This window comes from Ictalurus furcatus, chromosome 15 (genome assembly GCF_023375685.1).
Source record: "Ictalurus furcatus strain D&B chromosome 15, Billie_1.0, whole genome shotgun sequence".
NCBI classification, from domain to species: Eukaryota; Metazoa; Chordata; class Actinopteri; order Siluriformes; family Ictaluridae; genus Ictalurus; species Ictalurus furcatus.
In genome coordinates this window covers 2,497,092-2,513,227 of record NC_071269.1, presented here as the reverse complement: position 1 = coordinate 2,513,227, position 16,136 = coordinate 2,497,092, and the positions used below count along the sequence as shown (strand labels likewise).

At 42.9% G+C, this 16,136-nt stretch overlaps 1 protein-coding gene across 2 annotated transcripts in view; it reads left to right on the top strand.

Annotated features, from left to right (window-relative positions):
- Positions 1 to 16,136, top strand: part of plekhg5b (pleckstrin homology domain containing, family G (with RhoGef domain) member 5b) — a 75,499-nt gene that overhangs the window by 16,931 nt on the left and 42,432 nt on the right. For both annotated transcript variants that reach the window (XM_053642660.1, XM_053642661.1), the window contains exon 3: positions 4,163 to 4,239. In XM_053642660.1, coding sequence (XP_053498635.1) covers positions 4,163 to 4,239 — 77 coding nt within the window. The remainder of the gene's footprint in view (positions 1 to 4,162; positions 4,240 to 16,136) is intronic.

Below are 16,136 nucleotides of genomic sequence, written 5' to 3'. Positions count from 1 at the left end.
TCATTCCAAAACCATGAGCATTAATATCGAATTGTTCCCCTTTGCTGCTGTAACAGCCTCCACAACTCTGAAAAAGGCTTTCCACAAAATTTGGACCATGTCTGTGGGGATTTGTGCTCATTCAGCGACAAGTGCACAAGGGGTTGGCCACCACCGTCCAGCAAGAAGACCTGGTCCGAAGTTGGTGTTCCAAATCGTCCCAGAGGTGTTGAGTGGGGGTGAGATCAGGGCTCTGTGCAGGCCACTCGAGGTCTGCTACACAAACATTGGTAAACCATGTATTCATGGCATTGTCTTGCTGGAAAAGGAACTCTTAATGCTGCAGCATACAAAGACTTTGTAGACAACCGTGTTTTCAACTTTGTGGCAACAGTTTGCGGAAGACCCTCAAATGGGTGTTCCTCGTGTGCCCCTTTTGGCCATACTGTAAAGTGTAGTTGTTGACCTATGCAAGTCAGGAAAATGCACTAACTGTTGACAAATCACTAATCATTAGCCCGAACATCTGGGGCAAACACATTTTTGGCTTGACTTTCGCAAAACGACGTTGACTCTGCGGTCGGTGGGGTGACGTACCACGATGCTTTAACTATCGTACATGCTTCTGAACCGTTCCACCTGCTGCACTACATTCAGCTAGGTCCAAAAATATTTGGACATTGGCGAAGTTATTGTTATGCGATCAATATGAGCTCAAAGTGCAGACTTTCAGGCTTATTTTAAATCGGGAGAACACAGTATGGATCACAGCGCTTTTTATATAGGGTCTCCCCCTTTTTAAGTCCAATGTAAGCCTGACTCAACTCTCTCCCGCCTACTACGCCTAGTCACATGTTGACCGAAAGTAAAGATTCTAGACAGGATTGACGACTAAATTGGGCGTGTCGCGAGGACGGAACACTATAACTTAGCTGTAGAGTAACGATGTGCTGTATTAGAAAATGTGCTGGAGTTTATTAATCATATACTTGTTTGTTTTAATAAGTCTTTTTGTATCAATCGATTTTTACTAACTCGCCATATGTTATGGTATTCCGTTAGCTACCACTTTTTAGCCGAATTAGTTTCCAGGCAACCAAAACGTGAGAATGGGAAACACATTGGAGCTTTTACTTGGCCGGCGAGATAGCTAATGAATTGATGGTCTGTCCATGGCAGATGATCAGGTGAAAAAATCTGTGGGGCAGTTAAAGTTTTGCCAGGAAGGGGGTGCCCCATATACAGTGAGGAAGATGGTGAAGAAGGGAAAAGATCTGTTTGAGAATCTTTTAGTTGATTGTTGGGTTTTCCAAATCTATTATATTTGATCTTGCAGCTCCTGAACCTCATCAAGCAGCATTTGAACAAGAACTGGAATTGTGCTGTGGTCAGAAACGTGAAACTTTTTGGAGATCAACTTTTTCTCCACCATGTTCTTCTGAAAACGTGAACGGCAAACAAGGAAATGTTCACTATAAAATATGTCAATGGTTATGGCTTGATGCTTTGTGGCTGGTGGTTTAGCTAATGACCCAGAACATGCTTACAGATCATCAGTGAAATGGTTGTGGAGCACAAAATCAATGTGGCCGTCTTGGCTTCTGCATTTGAGCAGTATTGAAAGCCAGGATTTCAGTCAACAAAGAATGAGGTTTTCCTCCAAATTATAGACTTTTTTTTTTTTTCTTTATCTGTCTGGTAAAAACCCGTGAGTACACATTGCATTGTCTTTGATTCAATTTGACTTTCAAAGGTCAAATTAATTTGATTGAGCAACATTTTAATTATGCCCTTTCAGGTTGTCCGTCCAAGATTCTGTGAGAGATATATTAAGAACAAGTGGTTGAATGTTTGTAGGATTTATATGTAAGTATCGTTGTAACCAGCAGATCAAGGTCACAGCGAGATCATGTGGCGAAAAGTATTAGACTTGTTGGTGGGGGAAGCATCCAGTCAACGCTGTCAGCTACTACTTTTTTATTGTTGTGTTTTTGGTCAGTTTTATAGTATTTTATGTTAAGTTTCAAATAGGAAATATTGTGGTTGGAGAGTTAATTCTTTTGAGAACCACATCCACAGAGGGTTTGATTCTCAGTGCTGCACTTGTTGTTACACTAAAGGCAACAATCTAGACATTTCAGGGATGTGTCTGGGGCAGCTGGGGATGCGTGGTGGTGTAATTGGTCCCTTAAAAATCTGGAGTTTATATGCTAGTTCCCAATGGTGCTGGTCCTGGAGTCTTTCTGTTCTAGAAATTGAGCTCATCAGGTGTTTACAATCCCTTTAATGGGGGATTCATGGGAGGTTGACGGGCAATAGGCTTGGTCTTTTTTTCTTGTTAATCAATTGAAGAGTTTATTGCAGCGTGCCATCTGGGGCAAGTGCTGAATTATTCAGTGCAGGACCAATATTGAAACACTGATTAAAGCAAATATTGGTATTGGTTGATGTGGCCAACGATTAAAACGTTCCTTTTGTTGAACCAGTCTCACATAGTCACTCAAACTTGGCATTTTTGAATTTATTTTTTTGGTTTTTGGGTGTGACTACTTTTCTAAAAGGAAAGAGCCCTGGCTTTCGCTCTTCAACGTTCTACCTCATTGCCATCACACGTGTGCATGTGGCTGCGGGAGCTTGTAGCACTGTTTTATTTGTGTGCTTTGGGCTTAATCAGCAGCGCTGAAGTCACGAATTCCTGTCTGAGCGAGCGAGCAGAAGAGAGAACTTGCTGACTTAGACTGTTGCTACTCTTCACACCTAGTCATTACCATCCACTGACTCATGCTAAAGCTAAAATTACTGCCTATCTAAGAAGTCTCTTGCCCGGACCGGTTTCTTTACTCAACTTGCTGCACGTAGGGCTCCACTGACCCTCCACCTTCAGTTTGGACATTTGTAAAGCTGTCATTTGTGTTGCCAAATGCAGTTTGAGATCATCAACATTACCAGCTTATGCAAAATGCTTCGTCTGCTCCAACTGGCTACTGTTGTGATTATGCTATCCAGTTCCTTCCTGTGTTTAATCGGATCTCCAAATTAGGTTTGCAAGCAGAGCTCCAGCTACATAGTACTTCTGTATTTAAAACAAACAAACAAACAAACAAACCTGCAGGCTTAATAAAAAGATCAGTGTTTTGGAATGGCGTTGTTAGACCCCAGCTCTAAAGCTTATCGAAAACCTGTGGAAAGACTCTGAGAGGGCTGAGCACAGGAGATCCCAAAAGGTTTCCAAATGAACCGCTCTGAGGATGTAAACACACCAGGGTTCGATTCAAATGGACTACACCCTGAAAAGTGTCCTTGAAGTGTCTGGCCCCAGATATTCATCTTCTATTTAGACTTGCCTGATTCATTCTGATGCACGTTCTTCTGCTGCACTTGTGACTCACTTTCTGCTGCTACGGAAAGATACATGTGGACACCCTAAAGATTTCACTACCCAAGCCCTCAGAAGGTAGTCTCACTGGGATACTTGTACCTGCTTGTTACTGCTGCTGTATTCATAAAGACCATGACGCTCATACTGAACAGCACTGCAAAATATTTCCTGCTATTTTTATACTACTTTATAGTACAGACTTGTAGAAGTGTGATGGTTTATAATTCCACTATCTCGTACCATCCAGAAAAGGACGGTTTCCCTTTTGGCGTTGGTTCTTCTCGGCTTTTCTTTCTCGTGTCGTGTTGGAGTTTTTCCTCGCCACTCTCCTCTCTGACTTGCTCATCAGAGACCTGAATCTATATCCAGATTTCTATAAAGCTGCTTTGTGGCAATGTCGGTTTATAAAAAGCGCTATAGAAATAGAATAGAACTGAATTGGACTTGTCCTTCACCAGAAGCAGGATGGCCATACTGTATCAGGATTCCTGTGTTTTTGTTCCTTTCTTTTTTATATTCTTGTTTCCCCTCTTTAATCTTCCTTTAATCCTTCCCCCTCCACCACAGACCCTTATTCACTCTGCAGTCCTTACTTGGGCCTTAATCTAGTCTATAATGACCTGTTTCTTTTTTTGATCCGATAGTCAAATGTCATTGCGCTCTCTCCTTGCACCTCTCCCTCCCCCGTTGCTTTTGATGGCATGTATTCCAGTATGTGTGCGTGACTGTGTGATGTGTTTGTGTGTGAGCTCCTCTGATTTAAGACCGGCTGAATTAACGACATCACTTGCTGTATTGTTCCAGATGAGAAGGCTGCCCAGGAGGAGGAGTGTGTGGAGTGTCAGCATCCTGACTGCAGCGAGCGCCGTCGGGCCTCCAAGGTAAGAGCTGGACAGGCCACACATTCTTTACACAGCTCTGTGGAGGGTCCTGGCTGAATTATTACCACACACACACACACACACAGACATACACACACAGACATACACACACAGACAGCCAGTCAGTCTCTCATTCTCTGGCTTTTGCCATGTGTTTGTGTGGTGAGTCAAGGCTTTATTACTAATAAATATGGACAGTATTTCTCACAAAGTTAGCCTGTGTGTGTTCTGTTATCTATCTTTCTCTCTCTCTCTCTCTCTCTCTCTCTCTCTCTCTCTCTCTCACCCTTCCTCTGTTCCTGTCAACAACCACTTCATCAGATGAGAAAATAGGCTGAACATTCTGGACAGAAAATAAAGCCCTTATGTACACACAACCTTACCTTTGAGCCTATAATGTAACACTGCCACAGCAGTAGCGCTACACTATGCATTTGTTTTGCGTAAACCGTGGAGAGTAAGAGTTGCGACGAGGTAATAAGATACATCAGCTTAAATATTTTTTTTATTTATTTTTTTAAATTCATGTCCCCACATTTGGGTTCCTTCATTTCACATCATGAAGTGTTTAATGCCTCACATACCACAGCAACAGCCAACAATTGCAATTTTAATTCATTAGTGAACGGCACATGATGATTTCTAACTGTTTATAGTTATGTTTAATGTAGTGGAATGTTCACGAGGCAAGCTAGTTCCTGTTCTCCATTACGTTGGGGAGCACTTTTAAACAGTCGTTTCTCCTTTGTGATGTTAATAAGGGAGAAACGGAAGGAATAAATAAAGTTTCACGTCGAGCGCTCGGTTTCATTTAAAGAACCGGGATCTATCAGAGTCTGAACTGCGTAGCCTCTTTGTGGAAGTTTATCATGGCACGAACATAGGAGATTTCTGACGACCTCAGAAAAAGAGTTGTTGATGCTCATCGGGCTGGAAAATGTTCCAAAACCATCTCTAAAGAGTTTGGACTCCACCAATCCACAGTCAGACAGATTGTGTGCAAATGCAGGAAATGCAAGACTATAGTTACCTTCCTCAAGAGTGGAGACCAACAAAGATCACCCCAAGAGCAGGACGTGTAATAGTCCACGAGATCATGAAGGAACCAGGGTAACTTCTAAGCAGCTAAAGGCGTCTCTCACGTTGGCTAATGTTAATGTTCATGAGTCCAGCATCAGGAGAACACTGGACAACAATGGTGTGCATGGCAGGGTTACAAGGAGAAAGCCACTGCTCTACAAAAAGAACATTGCTGCCCATCTGCAGTTTGCTAAAGATCACGTGGACAAGGCAGAAGGCTATTGCGAAAATGTTTTGTAGATGGATGAGACCAAAATGGAACTTTGGGTTTAAATGGGAAGAGTTATGTTTGAAAGTTGAATACTTATCCCCTCTGCGAAACATGGTGGTGGTAACAACATGGTTTGGGTTTTGCTGGACGGCTTGCCATCACTGATGGAACAATGAATTCTGAATTATACCGGCGAATTGTAAACGAAAATGTCAGGACATCTGTCCATGAACTGAATCTCACAAGTCGTTCTTCCAAAAAACGGTTAAAGAAGAATAAAGTGAATGTTTTGGAACGGCCGAGTCAAAGTCCTGAATTTAATCCAACAGGAATGTTGTGGAAGGACCTGAAGCAAGCAGTTCATGTGAGGAAACCCACCAACATCCCAGAGCTGAAGCCGTTCTGTACTGAGGAACGGGCTGAAACTCCTCCAAGCCGATGTGATCAACTCTTACAGGAAATGTTTAGTTGCAGTTATTGCTGTACAAGGGGGTCACACCAGATTCTGAAACCAAAGGTTCACATACTTTTGCCACTCGCAGATATCTCCTCAATAAGTAAATAACCATGTATAATAACTTTGTACCATTTGTTTATTTGGGTTCTCCTTATCTACTTTTAGGACCTGTGTGAAAATCTGATGTTTTAGGTCACATATATGCAGAAATCTAGAAAAATCTGAAGGGTTCACAAACCTTCAAGCACCCCTGTATTTAAACAAAGCAAAAAAAAACCACTGGCTGACGGGCACGTAGGCCTTAAATGTACTAAAACTCGTTTATCCACTGGTCAGAAACCTGCCAATAGAAAGAAGTGAACAAACCTTTGCCAAGTGCACATAGAAATCATCACCTGACCATGGAGTTGGTGCTCAATGATTTAGATCAATGACCAGTTTAAAACATCTTGTGTATTTCGTCCAGTATTTATTTTCTCTTATTTGTCGGTCCAAATATCCAGAGCATGGCATTTCATTCAGCGCTATAGCTGTTCTCAATTTGTGCGTTGAGAAGCTCGCATAAAAGCAAATAAATAAATAAATACATGCCATGTTTGAATTGACTGAACTGCAGAAAGAGAAAAACAATGTGTAATATATCGAGGTGGGAAAACATTAGAATTATGAAACCAACAAAAAAACAGACATTCATTGATTACATAAGTATTCACTCCCCTTGGATTAACCATGTTTGGCTGCAGTTACAGCTGAGAGGGTGTTTTTTTTTGGGGGGGGGGGGGGGATAGGGGGTTATATCTCTATCGGCTTTGCACATCAGGAGCCCGATATTTTTTGCGTGCTCTTCTTGGCAAAATGGCTCAAATTCCGTCAGTTTGAATGGAGAGTGTTGGCAAATTTTCAAGATTTGCCAGTCAGATTGAGGTCTGGGTTTGACTCCTGTCAATCGCTATTATGACAGCAGGGTGTTTTAGTAGCAAATAGTGCAGCAGTCTGAGCTGTGTGTTTTCCTAGAAGCGTCCTGCAAGCCGGTGGAGCCTTGATTATTGATGTAATCTGTCTTGATAAATAGAATAACAATTTGCTGACAGGTCTGTTTTTATTTATTTATTTATTTATTTATTTATTCATTTTAATTTTAAATCTGCTGTTCCAAATCTTGGCCACCAGGGGGAGACAGCCATGCGAGGTAACACGTGTGTGCTACATTGCGTGGCCAGGTGGTAGAGGCTCATGGTTACTTCATTTGGCCTGAAGCTGTGACCGGCCCTTGTTTAACTTTGCAGGACTAATAAGTAATAACAAATACACAAAATGGCAAGAGCACTGAACTTGAAACAACCTCAGTGTTAACTTAATGTGTGTGTTCCGTTCATGTCAGTTTAAATACACGTCTCTCTCTCTCTCACACACACACACACACAGGGTGGTTTTGTGCACTGAATCACTAGCTGTGGTTGAGCCACTACTGCAGCTGGGACAGAGTCATTGGTATTACAGTGTCCAAAGATATTGCTGTAGACTGAACCTAGTGACTAGAGCCTGCATATCTAAATGGTTTTATTTAGATAAATAATCACCGTCACCGTTTTTTTTTTTCTTTCAGCAGGCTTTGTTGTAAAACGGTACGTTCCGTACACGGCTTCAAAATCAGATATTTGTGATGTCCTATCCATTCATGATGAGAGAGACAAAGTAAATGCTGCAGCTCTGTAAGTTTTCTCATTACGTAATTGTAAGAAAAACAATATTAACTTTCTCTGACCGTCGCTCTGACAGTGGATCCAGCTGTAATTCAAATCACAGGTTTCTATTCCTGCACTCGATCTAGTACGTTATCATTTCTATAGCAACAACTAATTCGTAGGTGCTGGTAATGAAAGAAATAACAAGCATATAAAAATGTATGATTGTGGACATTGTGACATCTGGAAACATTTGTCCTTTATGGAAGAAGTTTTCCGCCATGAGAAAGTCTTCACGACCGAGAAGTTTAGCTTCTCAGTAACATTACATAAGGGGTTTTTTTTTTGTGTGTGTGTGTCTCTTATTAACTTCAAAAGGGAAAATAGAGAGGCTGCGGAAAAGACTTTTATAACTGCTATAGTAACAGTTAAGTCATCAGTCGATGGGAACTAACGTTCGTAGATGTTCCACAACATTAAATGTAACTCTCAATGGATATAAAGTATGACATGAAATTTGTTAATTGTAGTCATTTGTATAGTTCGCAGTTCACAAAGTAGCACGTCTTACCTTTAAACAATAAATCAACATACAGAGATGTGTGTGTGTGTGTTTTGCCGAGGAAGAATATATGCATGGTTCACCACCGTTAGCTCACTTGCTGGTTGCTAATAAAAGACAAACATGGAGTTGTTCATCGTAACCGCCCCCCAAATCAAGTCTCCCTCTTTTAACGTAGTGGAACTACATTAGTCAGTAGCCAGGATAAATAGCTTAAAAAAAAGTCATGTGAAGTCGTCCTCAATTATAACACTCGTGTCATTTTCCCAGCATACAGCAGTGACCGTTAACAGTTTCATCTGGAATGTTTTGTCTGGGGGTAAATCAAATGAAATTATTATTATTATTATTATTATTATTATTAGTTGCATTGTTTATTGCAAATAGGTGTCCCAAACATGTATTTTTTTTTTTTTTTTTTTTTTTTGTTCTATGTAATTTTCATTGCAGTCCAGATTCCTCTAGGGAAAAAAAAAATCCCTTCATTTATTTTTTTTGTAAGTCGTGCTTTTAAGGTTTTCATTTGACCCGCCTCCACACATTACCAGTGTATAGATATGGAACATGTATTTCCAGAATTTCCAAGGAGCAGTATTTCCTGCAAGTTGGAGTGAGGCATTAAGGATATTGCGCATGTTTCTTTCTTTTGTGAGGGGGGTAGCTCGATGTGTGAGCAGTGGATGTGATTGGTATGGGGGGGGTAGCTCGATGTGTGAGCAGTGGATGTGATTGGTATGGGGGGGTAGCTCGATGTGTGAGCAGTGGATGTGATTGGTATGGGGGGGGTGGCTCGATGTGTGAGCAGTGGATGTGATTGGTATGGGGGGGGTGGCTCGATGTGTGAGCAGTGGATGTGATTGGTATGGGGGGGGTGGCTCGATGTGTGAGCAGTGGATGTGATTGGTATGGGGGGGTAGCTCGATGTGTGAGCAGTGGATGTGATTGGTATGGGGGGGGTAGCTCGATGTGTGAGCAGTGGATGTGATTGGTATGGGGGGGGTAGCTCGATGTGTGAGCAGTGGATGTGATTGGTATGGGGGGGGGGGTGGCTCGATGTGTGAGCAGTGGATGTGATTGGTATGGGGGGGTGGCTCGATGTGTGAGCAGTGGATGTGATTGGTATGGGGGGGGTGGCTCGATGTGTGAGCAGTGGATGTGATTGGTATGGGGGGGGTGGCTCGATGTGTGAGCAGTGGATGCGATTGGTATGGGGGGGGTGGCTCGATGTGTGAGCAGTGGATGCGATTGGTATGGGGGGGGTGGCTCGATGTGTGAGCAGTGGATGCGATTGGTATGGGGGGGGTGGCTCGATGTGTGAGCAGTGGATGCGATTCGTATGGGGGGGGGGGTAGCTCGATGTGTGAGCAGTGGATGTGATTGGTATGGGGGGGTGGCTCGATGTGTGAGCAGTGGATGTGATTGGTATGGGGGGGGTGGCTCGATGTGTGAGCAGTGGATGTGATTGGTATGGGGGGGGTGGCTCGATGTGTGAGCAGTGGATGTGATTGGTATGGGGGGGTGGCTCGATGTGTGAGCAGTGGATGTGATTGGTATGGGGGGGGTGGCTCGATGTGTGAGCAGTGGATGTGATTGGTATGGGGGGGTGGCTCGATGTGTGAGCAGTGGATGTGATTGGTATGGGGGGGGTGGCTCGATGTGTGAGCAGTGGATGTGATTGGTATGGGGGGGTGGCTCGATGTGTGAGCAGTGGATGTGATTGGTATGGGGGGGGTGGCTCGATGTGTGAGCAGTGGATGTGATTGGTATTGGGGGGTGGCTCGATGTGTGAGCAGTGGATGTGATTGGTATGGGGGGGGTGGCTCGATGTGTGAGCAGTGGATGTGATTGGTATGGGGGGGTAGCTCGATGTGTGAGCAGTGGATGTGATTGGTATGGGGGGGGTAGCTCGATGTGTGAGCAGTGGATGGTAGGCAGCGCTGCTGTTTATCCGTGTGAGTGCAGGTAAGGCCAGTCTGAGCTTGCTCAGAGAATCACTTGCATTTCACACCTGACAGGACCAGACAACGCCGCAAGGGTGTGTATGCATGTCTGTTACTATGATAAACCTAACAAACAAACAGAAACTGCTACCCGTGTGTGAGACAGAAGTGTGTGAGATCATTATTTTTCTTGTAGTTGCTTTTATCGCTTAATTTCTCTCTGTCACTATTTGTCACTTGCCTTCTGATTTACTTCCATCCCTTTCTCTTTATCACACGATGACCTATGAGTTACAGAGAACTGCTTCTACACATTTCCTGGCAGCCTGGTGTGTGGCTCTAAACATCCCTATCAGTTTCTCACCAGAGCTATGTTGTGTAGGTGGCGTTGTACACATGAAGCATAAACATCCATTCATCCACACTGACTTTCCCTTCGCTGGCTTAGATAAATGATATGGATTTCTGCAGAATTCCTGGTGTCCGTTTCAGGAGACTGACAGCTGAGTCCGGGGGGTGTGGCACCAGATCTTACTAGGTTCAAGGCAACACGGGTGAAGACAAAGAGCACGGGTGTATTACAGTAAAGGCTCCGATTTCCAGGCACGCCGTAGGTCTGTTGCATAATGTTGTCATTGGTTGACGTCTGTAACGATCATGTCAGATTGACAGGAAGGAGATGACGGTGTATGCGTGATGTAAACATTGTCGTCACACAATAAAGAGTCGAACTAGAAAAAACGTGGCTTGTTTTTCCAGGGACTGTGGAAACTGAAAGTAGTTTTGAATATGAATTCTGTCGATTTGAATTATATACACCTCACATTAAATACAATTCTTTTTTTTTTTTGTGTTAAATAAATTGACATTTTTTGCCGATTTGTACCATTAATGAATCATTTTACCGTTAATTAGTTAAAGCGCACCTATTATGGTCTTGAAACGTGCCTAATCATGTTTTTAAAGTTCTCAAAAAACACTTTAACGTGCACTTAATTTAAATGGCAGTATTACCTACCAATTCACCCCCCATGTCACAAACGACTCGTAATGATCCGTTCTAAAGGATTCATTCTAAACCCCTCCTTTCAGAGAGCATAGCCTGATCGGACATCCCAGTCGGTTGGGATTTTTTTCCGGCTAAACACCACATTTACGGGCCATATTGTAATCTTACACAAATCTTTAACGTAAGCTAATTTCTTTCCCCAGTATTATAAGCGATTGTTGTACAGAGTGCGTCAGTGCAATAGCGATGCAGGAAGCTGGTGGCTTTAGATAAGATAACTTCTCTAAAGCCACCAGATTTAGTCCTCTGATTAAGTTCTTTTGAAAGTCGTCTATGGTTTGTGGTTCTCCGTATGAAGCTCGGCCAATACCTGGTTATGTGGCAGCAGGGCAATGCGTTAAAAACACGCAGGTACACGTGAAGAGCTTCAGTTAAATATTCCAATTAAATATCAGGACGTGGGTGTGCTCTCTGTGACCGTGGGATGGTTTTTGGTGCCAGACGGGCTGATTTTGAGTGCATCAGAAATGTATTATCTCCTTGGGTTTTCACACACGCAACAGTCTGTAGAGTTTACACAGAATGGTGTGGAAAAGAAACGAAAAATAGATTCACCGAGTGGCGGTTCTGTGGGCAGAAGTGCCTTGTTGATGCGCGAGGTCAGAGGTAACTCAAAAAGCCACTCTTTACAACCGTGGTGAACAGAAAAGCATTTCAGGATGCACAACGTCAGATCTGGAGATGCTCCGGCGGAAATCCACGTCGAGCTCCGTTCCTGTCGGACAAGAACACGAGGCTCTGTCTACAGTGGGCGCAGGCTCCCCGAAACTGGACGGTTGCTGCTTCACACCTCAGTTTGATCCTTGGAGTTTTGTGTGTCCTCCCCGTGTAGCTCAGGTTCTGTGGTTTCCTTCCAAAACCTGCAAGTAGGTAGATTGGTTACTCTAAATTGCTCCTAGGTAGGAACGAGCGTCTGATTGTGTGTGTGTGTGTGTGTGTGTGTATGCAAGGTGCCCAGTGATGAACTAGCATCCCATCCAGAGTGTATTCCCACCTCATGCCCAGTGTTCCACTGTGACCAGGAACGTGACGGTGAGGTTTTCTGTAATGAAAGGAATAAATATTGAGATGGTAATGTAGAAGAGAGTGAGGAAGAGTAAACGGTGATGGAGAACCCAATTGTGCAAACATTTCCAAAGTCTACGAAATGGACGAGGGGTTATTATATTAACATAAAGTCAAATAACATCTGCAGATGTTAACAGAAAAGCGTTTGGCCTATGGCATCATCAGGATTCGAACTCGCAATCTCCTGACCGTGCCACAGGGACGAGAGCAAAATCGGCCATTGTTCTGTGGGTGGAATGGTTGGCAGAACCGTGGCCCCTGTCAATCACTGCAACACTGGCCAATCGTGGGTGTCCGAGAGCTCATGTATGCGGAAGAGGGTAAATAGCACTTTCCTCCGAGTGTATTCAGCTCCCCTGTGATGTAGCATGAGCAACGTGTCTCCAAGGATGCAAGTGCTAACCTTCACCCTACCCGATTCATAGCAGTCATGTCATGGGCGAGAAATTGGAGGGAAATGGGTTAACCGAAAAACCAGAAAGAATGAAAATGTGATTAGGTGGTATAGATGATACCGCTTCTTTAAATGTCTAGGAGTGCACTGCTTTGATGGGTATGTTATTTTTATCTCTACATGAACAGTCGGATCTGGGATTTGTCAATATCTGGATGCCATGTCGATATTCCCTGCCACTTGCAATTCCATAACCAAAATCCATCTTCATTAGACATGTCGGTGGTTCATAACTTAAAATAAGCTAACTAAAGGCCAGATGATTGGCTGGAGAAGATTGGGGCTATGACTTTAGCATTATGTCATGGATTGGCCGTCGGAGATCGATGGTCCTACTACTGCCAGGACCGGAACTGTGGTTCTGTGCATTTTTGACTGAGAGGTTGAATTGGACATCAGGCTCGCAGCCTGAAATTAGCTAATGCTTTTCCAGTACTGGATGAAAGAAAGTCTCTTGATTCTGCCTGTAGGAATGTTAGGACATCAATCATATTTACACAACAGTCACGACAGGGCAACAGTACGGACGGCTGATTTTAGCCAATTATGATAAAACTATGTTTTTATAAATGAATCCTCTTTATGAGTCATATATCAAGGCTGGAAGGTTAAAGGAAGGCAGAACGGGTGTTTTTACGTATGCATACTTCCTTAGCTTCAAGACCGTGAAGGTGGAATGAAGAAACTGACATTCATTAACTCACTCCAAAGTCAATATCATGCTCCAGTGTGACATTTTACACTGGAAATTATTTTGTTGAGCCTTCCGTAGGTTTGTTTCCCCGACTTTTACATTTTGCACAGAATAATTAGGCTTTAAAATGACTCATCACTGAAAAGTATGAATCAAGGTGGTTACAGTGTAACCAAGCTAATGGGGCATGGCGGCGTGGGGGGTGGGGGGCTGCTTCCTTGGAATCCAGATCCGTCATCTCAGATTGAGAATGTTTATAGTTTCTTTGTTGCATGTTGTTGTTTCACCCATAATTGTTTGCTTTGTGTGTAAGTGGAGCAGATGCTCAGTCAGACAGCACCTCAGTATAAACCAGGAAGTGAACACTTGACCCGGGCGGAAAATAGCTCAGTCGAGTGTTGTTGACCGAGACAATGATCTCATCAGTGTTACGCATTCTTCATTTATTCTGACCCGTTTGATAATCTCTCCAGTGCCTTGATCTCAATCGGTGAATGTCTCAATGTTATACAGTTGAAACAAAGATGGCTTTTTTTTTTATTTTTATATTATCGTCCGACCAACTGTATACCTTTTTATATTTCAGCAGAGACGGCATACTAGGAATAACAGATCAGTTTATGAGATGATTCTGTGCTATATTACATTTATAAGCCTTAAGTGTGGGAAGTAGCTCTCACAAGTCTTAATTTATTCCCGATTGCCTACTAAAAGTTGAACCAGGTGAGGCATTACTACTTGTTGATGTATGTGAAAGCTGCTTGTTATATCCTATGCTAATGTATGAAAGCATCTAAAATTAAACTCAAGTATACACCAGTATGTTTTTCCCCCTATAAATAGTAGTACTCTGGAATGATCTTGTGAAGATACCGTGTGTTATGGGACCAGATGGAAGCGTATGGGGCAGTCGTTGTCTAGCTACAAACTACAGGTGAAAGATAAGATTTGTACTGGAGTTATTCTTTCCATAAACACACACACACAATGCGATACACACTTTTTCCGTATATTACGAAGACTCTAACGATCGGTTCTCACTTTCTTTATTGGTAGACGTGATTCACCAGCGCGGTATTAGATGTATAACGAGAATTCCGGACAATTCCCGAGTTATGCAACTTTTCCACCTTTACCATGTTCATGGATCAGGAGGTACTTGCACGCAGAGGGGAAAAATAATAGATGGGGGGGAGGGGAGGGGAATGTGTATTTGGCCACGATTGTGAAATTCTTTTATGGCAAAACAAGCTACTGTTAAATAAGATCAGTAAAACATGGTTTACTGTATTTTCGGTTCATCCGCCCGCAGCTCTTCCTTGTTCAGCCCTTCAAATTAATACCCGTGACAGACGTGTTCTTTCTTTCTTTGTCGATGTCTGTAGTGACGGCACTGCATCATACGAATTTAGTCAGCTTCATGTATTAGTCATGAAGAGCTGACCGAAATGAACACTAATGAGAACAATGAGAACTCGTGGAAGATTTCATCGAAAGACGTGTGGCAGCCTGGGAAAACTCTTTACACGGTCAAATTTTTGATCGTTCTGAAAACTACAGGCTCAAACTACAGGCTTTTTTTTTTTTTTTTAAATCTCTCGAAAGTGGGAAAAGGAGCAAATTGCATTTTAAATTCATTCCAATTTCATTGTGATTCCACCGAAAGATGCCGCGTGTACCTCTACATTTCTAACCTAATCTATTTATGGAAAAAACATCACTGTCAAATGCGAAAGATTTAATAGCGTACGTTTGGCGAGAGTTTTCAGTCTGATAATCCGTGTCATCCACGTCAGTTTCGGTCTCGTTACCTGAGGTAAAAGCATTTTAAACACGAGCCAAAACTGACAATGAGTCATCTCTTTTCTCAGCTGATTTCTTTTTCAAGCTAACATTGGTGGGAAAGTAATAGCTGATTTCATTCTCTCACTTTTTCATTCTGTTGGGTAAATTTCTTGGTTCTACACTCTGTCTGTTAGATCATTTAAACCATTTCAAACTTTTCAGATTGTATAAACCCCCCACCCTTCCTAGTTTAGTCTTGGCCAGATCCCACCATCCAAGCCAGCCAGTCGCATCATTTAAAAATGCTCCTCATGCTGCACAATTCAATGAAAACGATATCGGCTCTCTTCCGCATGCATGAACTCGTAGACATCAACGATTGGCTAGAGGTGGTGGTGGTGGTGTGTTAGACCGGGGAGAGAGTGTATGGTATCCCTCTCATCCAGCATGCACGGCCAGTTTTGCTCTCTTGGACTCCTGGCTACGGATGTCTGTGGCATCACCAAGATTCCACTCAAGAGCCCCACAACAGCCTTTATTTAATTACAAACGGAAACGATTAGTCTTATGTCCGTTTTTCTGTGGCACAGAACTATCCAACAACTTGTTTAAAGCATGACATTCACCGTGTGAGGAAGTCACACCGAGTTAGCGAGGGTTTAGTCATCTTTAGGCAGACTTTGCAGGAGGAAAGCCATGGCAAGGTTCGAAAGTAACCAAAATACTAACACTAATTTTTGTTAAATGTTTTTTTCTTAAAGTTGAGGTGTTAGAGTATGTTATTGTCAGGAAAAACTCAATTTTGCTCAAAACTAGAGATGCGACGATACGAAATCTCTCAGCCGATACCGATCAGCGGTTATTCAGAGCGATATCGACCGATACCGATACT